Here is a 9,714-nt window from a genome sequence, read left to right on the forward strand (position 1 = left end):
AATTACTTTCTAGAGCCACTATTTCTGTATTTTTGAAGCAGTATTGGTAGTCCAGGTACTCACTCACTAAAAGGATGTCTATCCTGGATCAGTAGTTGATACACTATTGCTGGTAATTTATGTAAATTTTTTCTTTCATATTAATTGCTGTGGGTTATCTGATATGACAAAGAAATAAAGATAGGAGGGAAGCCACGAGTAGCTAAAATAAGACATGGAAGGTGAGATAGGCATGACATCATATTCTTGATTATTTACTTATTACATTCCTAAGTATGGGCTAATAGTTAACCACTGCAAGCCTCAGTTATTTAATATGTAAACTAGGTATACTAACATTTGTTCTGTAGAATAGTTAAGAGTATTACAAATAAGGTGTGGGAAGTTTTAAAAGCATTCAGTCAAAATTATCAGAACTGTTCTTCAGGTGTTCAGAGACTAGGCAGTACACTAATACTCACTCTTCTAATATAGAACACAAATAGAAATAGTTCTATTTAATATTTATTTCTATGTCCATATTGCTGGGTTCCCCAGATGTTTGACTGTCAATATAGAGGAAAAACAGGCAGAGAACATGATTGAAAAGACCTGAATTCTGTTTCACACTCAAATTTTCTTCTCTTTCTACATACAATTCCCAGAGGAAAATGGCAGAAGAAAATCATTCCTCAATCACTGAGTTCATCCTGGCTGGGCTAACAGAGAAGCCAGAGCTCCAGCTGCCACTCTTCCTCCTCTTCCTAGGAATCTATGTGGTCACAGTGGTGGGGAACCTTGGTATGATCACACTAATTGGACTCAGTTCTCACTTGCACAACCCCATGTACTATTTCCTCAGCAGTTTGTCTGTCATTGATCTCTGCCATTCCTCTGTTGTTACCCCCAAAATGTTGGTAAATTTTGTGTCAGAGAGAAATGCAATCTCCTACCCAGCATGCATGACTCAACTCTACTTCTTTCTTGTTTTTATTATATCAGAATGTCACATGTTGGCTGCAATGGCATACGATCGCTATGTTGCCATCTGTAACCCACTGCTTTATAATGTCACCATGTCTTATCAGGTCTGCTTCTGGATGGTAATAGGGGTGTATATAATGGGATTGATTGGTGCCACAGCTCATACAGTCTGTATGCTGAGAGTGCTTTTCTGTAAAGCTGATATAATAAACCATTATTTCTGTGATCTTTTTCCATTACTGGAACTCTCTTGCTCCAGTATTTATATCAATGAGGTAGTAGTTCTGTGCTTCAGTGCATTTAATATCCTTGTCCCCAGCCTGACCATCCTTAGCTCTTATATCTTCATTATTACCAGCATCCTCCGCATTCGTTCAACTGAGGGCAGGTCCAAAGCCTTCAGCACTTGCAGCTCCCATATGTTGGCGGTTGCTTTCTTCTTTGGTTCTGCAGCCTTCATGTACCTGCAGCCATCATCTGTCAGCTCCATGGATCAAGGAAAAGTGTCTTCTGTGTTTTACTCCATTATTGTGCCCATGCTAAACCCTTTAATCTACAGCCTAAGGAATAAAGATGTGAAAGTCTCCCTAAATAAGTTCCTTAAAAAAAGTTTCCTGAGCAGAGGGATGAAAAATCACCTCTCGGATACAGTATGTACTCGATAGGTGGGAGTGGTGGGCACATTTAAAATCTGGACTTCTTTATCATTAAACAATGCAACCACAACCAGCTAACCAAAAAAACAATTTGTACCTCATAAAACTACTGAAATAAAGGAAAACATAAAGAACTTGGTATATCACATTTTAATAACTAAAAAAAAAAAGAAATTTTCTGTGAAAGGGAGTATTTTGCTTTAGCAAACATTTTTAATTTCTAAAGAAGTTTTAGTAAGGAAATAGTTAAGAGACAGCAAGGTGTGCCCACAAGTAATGAGATTACTGCCAGTACTTAATTATTTAGAAGAAAGTTGTCAAAGAAATGGATTCATGGGACCAGTAAGATGGAGGAGGGCAGTACCATTTCTGGGGTGCCCCAAAATGTATTTACCCAGAGTAAACTGTATTAACTCTAAACACTAATAAAATATTTTATCTATCTATCTATCTATCATCATCATCATCATCTCTATCATATCTTTTTATCTATCTATCACATATTCTCTCCTGAATCAGAACACATACCCTGAAAAAACTGAAAGACGTTTCTGTGAAAAAGTTTTTGAGCCGCTCCCATTTATCAACTCATATAGGTTTCCATGTCGGTGATTATACTACATGTATGGAATATAGCATTTTCTAAGAAAGATTTATTTATCTTAATTTAGAGAAAAAATATATTTTGTCAGTATCCTTTGATATTCTCAATACTTTGTGTAGCTGAGCTTTTCTAACAAAGCACATAGGCAAGCATTTCTGGAAGTATGGTTTCTAAAATAAGAAACTTTACCCCTTTGGAATATATAAAATACAGTTCCTAATTCTTGCCAAATGCATAGAACTATATTAGGGAATATAGAGGCATATAATGGGAGCTATGTCATTTTCTATTCACAAGGCTCACATATACGAATAGACTAACAGAGGACAAACAAAAAGAGCCCTTTGGGTAGACTCTTGAATCAATAGAGCTTGAGCTCATGTACAAAATATAGACTGATTAGAAGTCAAGGAAGAGGAGAAAAGCTTACCCAGCAATACAAGTCATAATCAAGATAACACAATCAGCCTACAAAAATGGAAAAGTAGGCAGAAACAATTCTTTATTTAGAGAGGGCAGTTACGAAAATATTTTTAAATGGGGAAATGACACAAAATAGTTTTGCATGCTAGTAATATCACATAAGTTGGTGTTTAAGAAAGATAGAATGAGAATGAGTCTAAACTCCAGAAAATCAGTCAGCAGACATTTTTTTATTCGAAGCAAAATATTGCCTGTAAATGATAGTGAACCAGAGAGGAAGAAGACTTTCTAGAGATTTTTAAAAATTGGCTTGTTAAGATATGGCTGATTAGAAGCTTGTTGAAGGTACAGGAAGATATGAGAGTAAACACAAATTTCCAGCTTGGATTATTAAATAGTGGTAGAATTTTTCAGATGATGTTCACTAAATTTAGATAAAAATTCACAGCAAAGCAATTGAATAATATGTGTTGGTATGATTCAAATTCTGTTTCTGTCTCTCTGTATCTCTCTCTGTCTTTATCTATCTATCTATCTATCTATCTATCTATCTATCTATCTATCTATCACCATCTGTCCATTTATCATCTATCTATCCATCTAGCATGTATTCTTTCATAAATCAGAACACTTACCCTGATAAAATTGAAAGAATGACTTCTGTAAATGAGTTTCTGAGTCGTTTTTATTATTGTATAATTATTCATGAAAAGGCCTGCTAAGCGCCTTCCCATTTGTCACCTCAACGAAGTTCCAACTTTCTTATTCCTTTTATTTAGCACATTGAAGTAATAGCCAGACATAGTCTGCTCACCTGTGGCATTCCAGATGAACTGTACTCTCCTATAGACATCCCAGAAACCTACAGGCACTGCAATTCCAAAGCTAAATGGAAACTCTCTGATACAAGAACATGAGTAAATTGTTCCACTTGTATTTGTTTTAAAAAAAATTTGTTGAAAGAATTTCAGTGAAAATAATCCAATATGAGAGGTCATGTAACACCTTGATTCTCAGAGTGGTTAATAAACCGGCAGCACTGGTAGAACCTGAGAGTTGGATAAAAGTTCATAATCTCAAGCTAAATATCAGACTAAATAAATCAAAGTTTGCATTTAAAGATGATTCTCCAGGTTATTTATGTGCACATTTAAGCTTGGTGAGTTTATTTAAAAAATTAAAAATTCATCAGTTAAATAAAAAATTTAATTGATACAGAGAGGACACCTGAGTATTGAATTTTTAAAAAAAACTTCCATAGTTTTAGAGATACAAGTAGTTTTTGGTTACATAGATATATTGTATAATGGTGAAGAGGTCTGGGTTTTAACTGTACACATCACCTCCACTAGTACACATTGGCTGTTTGCATTTCCATGTGAAATTTATGACAATCCACCAAAAATACCACTGATATTTTAATCTGGATTATATTGAATCTAGATGAGTATGGGGAGACTTGATATCTTCATAATATTGAGACTTCTAATTCATAGAAATTGTAAATAATTCCTATAATTAATATCCTTTTGACTATTTTTCAATAATAGTTATATAAATAGCACTACATTATATAAATGGCACTACATTATATAAATATAATGTAGTGCTATTTATAATAATAATTTATACAATAATTTATAATTTTCAGAATATGAATATTATACAATTTGATATATCTACTTCCAGGCATTTGATTACAAATTACTGTTATTTTAAAAGACTTTTTAAAAACTTTTATTTGTATTTGTTTCATCATTAAAAAAACACACATTTTAACATAAGGACATGGAAAGCTTCAAAAGAAAGAATTAAAAATGATATGCCATGAAAATACTAACTAATAAAAATAGTTTTCTTATTCAAATATCAGGTATAGAAATGTTAAGCATAATGGTTTATTAGATAGCAGGGAAACAGTCCATAATAATCAGTTGCTCAGTCCAAGGTTATCTAAAACAGGAAAGCTCAGAATCCTAAAGTTGAATATAACCAAAAGCATAGCCCTCAAAATTTAAAGCAAACATGCTGATAAAATTCCATTTGGAGGCCCAAACTTCATCTGCATGCAGCCTACTTATGTAGTTAATCCATACTTGTACCCCACGTCTCTATAATAAAATAAAATTTAATAAAAAAATGTTGTGTCTGAATGTAGAAGGTTGAATAGTGAAGGGAGATTGAGAGTTATTGACCTGGGCTGCCCTATCTGGAACCTGTTACTATATTATATAATTGCTTTGCTTCAAATAATGCAACAATTTGTTGCTGATCAGTATTTCTGGACATCTGGCTTGTTCAAATGAAATCCTAGAAGATATACATCTTTTAATTTAAAAAATACAGTAGCATTGTTTTTATTTCTTTTTACCTTAATTTTTAAGAATAGCAAACCTTGAAGTATTTAATGATAGAAAAAATCTGAGGTTTCTTTATCATGAATATATTTTTTCTGATAAATGCTTTTTGAAAAAAATGTTTTATTTTCAATTTGTTTTTATTTTAAATAAAATAAAAGATTTTCTTATTTGTAAGAGAAAAAAAAGGATATAGACACATCAAAATTTGTGGGAGGTTTTAGTGTATATTCCCCTGTCGATAGCTGTTAAAACAAAAGATCAAAAATATAATCACTATGGATATACAAGATAAACAACACAGTGATGAATTACCATTATAGTTATATTAGTTATATTAATAGTTATGCTTTGTTATAGTTATTTATAATATTTAGTTATTTAGTTTTACTCACATATAACTAAAATAGAATAGACTACAAGACTCTGAAAGAGCACAAAACATATTTTTAAAATGCAATTGGAATATTTACAAAAATTGATCATATTGTAAGATTTTTAAAAATTCAACAAATTTCAAAAATCGAAGGCTGGGCGCGGTGGCTCAAGCCTGTAATCCCAGCACTTTGCAAGGCTGAGGCAAAAGGATTGTCTGAGCTCAGGTGTTCAAGATCACCATCCTGGGAAACTTGGTGAGATCTCGTCTCTACAATAAATAAGCTGGGCATAGTAGCAAGCGCCTGTAGTTCCAGTTACTTGGAAGGCTGAGGCGGAAGACTAGCGAGAGCCAGCAGGTAAAGGCTGTGGTGGCCGTGGGCACACCACTGCCCTCCAGCCTGAGTGACAGAGTGAGATTCTGACTCAAAAACAAAAACAACCAAACAAAAAACCTAAATAAAGTATGTTTATTGACTACAATGAAATTAAGAAATTTTTCAAAAGTCCAATTTCTAAAAATTAATAATATATTTAAAATAACCCCTGGGGCAAAAATAGTTCAAAAGAAATTTTAAAATATTTGTATTGAAATATAGTTAGATGCAGCTAAAAATTGGCCTTGAGGAAAATTTATACCTTGTAAGTACATCTTCCAAAAAAAAAAGGGAGCCTGGAATAACCATTTAAGCTTTATTTAAAGAATTTCTATTTTAGGAAAAGAACAGGAAATTATACTCAAAAGCGTATAAAGGAAATAGAATAATTAAGTTATCAAGAATAGTTTAAATAAATATGTACACAAATTTTCAAAAGAACCAACATAAAATTTGTTATAAAATTGATTAATAAAACTGACAAACTTTTAGCATGAGTAATCAAGAGAAAAAAGAAGAACCATAAATCTCTGACTTCAGAAATAGACAAACAAAAAAATTGCAAAGCCTGCAAATATTAGAAAGGGAAACAATAGTATAAAAACTATTTAATAATTTTCAAAGTGGTGAATGTCTTGAATTATCAATTAAGGGAAGTTGAAAAATCTGAATAATTGACAGTAATATAAGAACTGCAATCTGTTACTTAAAATCTGAACAAAAAAAGTATCAAAGATCTACATTGCTTTACTAGTGACTAGTTCCAAACAATGAAGGCAAAAACTGTGCAAACTATTTCAGAATTAGAAAGAGAGAAAGCCGGGCTCGGTGGCTCAGCCTGTAATCCCGTGCCTTTGGGAGGCTGAGGTGAGTGGATTGCCTGAGCCCGCGGGTTCGAGACCCGCCTGGACAGCAAGACCTCATCTCTACAATAAATCAAAAAATCAGCCAGGCGTGGTAGCGCGCGCCTGTAATTCCGGCTACTTGGAAGGCTGAGGCGGAAGGATCTCCGGAGCCCAGCAGGTCGAGGCTGCGGTGGCCGGGAGTGGCCACTGCACTCCAGTCTGGGTGACAGAGTGAGACTCCAACTCAAAACAAAAAAAAAGAAAGAGAGAGAAAAATTTTTAAATCTCTTACAAACTAATTTCTGAAAAAATTGCAAGAACAGAAAATTAGGAATTATCTTTTATGAATATACAGAATATATATTCCAACATGAATAATTCTGTAAAGATTTCACTGTGCTCTTAAAAAAGAATATCTATTGAATGCTGTGAGATGACAGGTGTAGATAGATAGATACTCAGATTTATGAATCTTGTTCAGATCTTCTTTATTTTGTGCCTATTTTATTATAGTTTCTTTTTTAAATATTAATTTATTTACTGATATTTTATCAAGATTATATCAAAATATAATTCTACCAAGATCTGAGTTTGTAATTTTGGGCAATCATAAAACAGGTGAGAGACTCAAACATTTATGATAGAAAGATGTTTTTAAAAATTTCTTATTTCACACTACATATAAATGAATTAAGTTTGAAGGTTTAAGAAAAACCTGTTTGAGGCCAAGTTACATAAATATAAAAATTTATATTAAAATTAAAATCTTTGCTAATACAAATTAATAACAATTTTACACATTTTTTTCTAACATGAATCACTAAACAGATTATTAATTACAATGTTCAGTGTTATATAAATAGGCTACAAACACTACAAGAAAATCCAAGAAAAATTTTTGGTACAGGTTGAATATCCCTAACCTGTAAAGCTAAAATCCAAAAAGTTCCAAAATCCAAAACACCGATATGACACCACAAGTGGAAAATTCCATACCTGACCTCGTGTGAAGGGTAATAATTAAGAGGTAGTTGAACTTTGTTTCTTGTATAAACAAGATACCTGCAAACGCATGTTTATTGCAGCATTATTCATAATAGCAAAAACATGGAACCAACTGTGCTGCCCATCGAAAGAGGACTGGGTTTTTTTTTAAATGTGGTACATATACACAATGGAATATTATGCACCTGTAAATAAGGACAAAATTATGAACTTTGCAGTAAATTGAATGGACTTAGAGTCTATAATACTCAGTGATCTATCACAGAAACAAAGAACTGAGTACCACATGTTCTTACTCATAAGCAGACCTTGAATGATTATTAAACTATAAGAAAGAGATTGGCAGTAGTGGGAAACTGCCAGGGAAGGGGAGGGTACACTTTATCAACAAGGGTTCCTGCATAATGATGATTTATATACCTAACCCTGAATTGTATCCCAATCTTTAAAATAAAAAAAATTTTTTTAAAGATTACAACAAGAATGAAACTACCCAATTTAAATATAAAGTTTGCCTAGAGGAGTTTTAAGAAATGCATACACTATACACTGGTGAAATAACACCTTATTATTGAAACATTTTCAACATACTGAGAGTTTTCTCATGCTTCTTCCCAATCTACCATATCTCACTGGAATCAGCCTCTGACTTCATTTCTGTCAGTACAAATTAGTTTTGCTGTTCTAGAAATTCATATGAATGAAATTGTGTCATGTTACTCTTATGCCTGACTCTTTTTGTTCAACATGATGTTTTTAAGACTGATCCATGTTGTAGCATGTATTTGTGATTTAGTCCTTGTTATTGATGAGTAGTATTCCATTCTATGCATGTGCCACAATTCATTTACCTGTTCAATGACTGAATAGTTGGGTTGTTTCTAGATCGCGATTGTTAGTAACAAAGATTTATGTACATGTTTGTACGTGTCATCGTGCAGACATATATTTGCATTTCTCTTGAGTAAATACTGAGGAGCAGAATTGTTAGGTTATATTCTAAGTATATAATTGTTTTTCTCAGACATTGCCAGTTTTCTAAAGCACTTAAATAATATTATACCGCTTTTCACCAACTATATATGAGAACTTTTTTTTGTATAGCCCGGTGACTCTTTAGTTGTTACATATGCTCATCAGACTTTGGTACTGTAAGTTTTTGTTTGCTTTTTTAGTATTTTTTTCTTTATTCTTTTCTTTTTTCTTTTTAGTCTTTCAGTGTGTGTATAGTGGTAGCCATAATGGATTTAAGTTTGAATTCCCTGATAAGCAATGATTTTAGTATCATTTCATGTGCTTATTAACTATTTACATATCTTCTGTGACGTCTGCTCAAATAATTTTGTAATATTTTAATTTGATGAATTTTAAAATAATACTGCCTGGTCACTTTTTTGTGTAATTTTAGATGAACATCTACAGTTGGATATATGCATTGTGTGTGGCTTGCTTTTAGTTTCCTTAATAGTGCTTTAAGAAAAGCAGTATTTAATTTGGATAAAATATAATTTATTAATATTGTGTGGTTAGTTTGTGTGTGTGTGTGTGTGTGTGTGTGTGTGTCCCTCTTAGACATCTTAAAGTACTCCAACAATGAAGATTTTCTTCAGTGTTTTTTTCCTTAGAAGTTTAATAGCTTATTGTTTATGCTTAGTTTCAATATTTAAGTTTTTCCATTTATTTGCTTATGTATGAGTAGAATATTTTAGATTTGGGGGTTCTATTTTATTCAGGTATAATTCATTTCAAAGTTTACTTTGATGCATAAAATGATAAAAATCATCATTTTACTGCCAAACTTAACGGGAGGCTACATTTATAATTCTATATTCTCTTATTTTATGATTTGACCTTTCATACCCTTCTAAGTAAAATAAGAAAAAAGTAAAGGTTTAAACATTGTAATTGCCATTTCTATATTTTTAATATGTAACAATCCCTTATTTTTCAATTGATGCATGCTATAAATAACAACAAATACTATTATTGCTATTTTTAGAGTACTAAACATATGCTATTAGATGATGCTATTTTACTTGCCAAAGTTTATTTATTTATTTATTTTAAAGTGACTCCAGCTGACTTTTTTTTTTTTTTTTTTGAGTTGGA

At 32.2% G+C, this 9,714-nt stretch overlaps 1 protein-coding gene across 1 annotated transcript in view; it reads left to right on the plus strand.

The window, feature by feature from the left end:
- Window positions 1-647: 647 nt before the first annotated feature.
- The window catches only part of LOC103267473 (olfactory receptor 8G1-like), a 10,986-nt gene continuing 1,919 nt past the window's right edge, over window positions 648-9,714 (plus strand). Inside the window, exon 1 of the mRNA XM_021716063.1 lies at window positions 648-1,581. Within this exon, the coding sequence (XP_021571738.1) occupies window positions 651-1,581 (931 nt within the window). The 5' untranslated portion in view covers window positions 648-650. The remainder of the gene's footprint in view (window positions 1,582-9,714) is intronic.

The sequence above is a fragment of the Carlito syrichta genome, unplaced genomic scaffold (genome assembly GCF_000164805.1).
Source record: "Carlito syrichta isolate Samal-C Ts95f unplaced genomic scaffold, Tarsius_syrichta-2.0.1 Scaffold308144, whole genome shotgun sequence".
Lineage (NCBI taxonomy): Eukaryota > Metazoa > Chordata > Mammalia > Primates > Tarsiidae > Carlito > Carlito syrichta.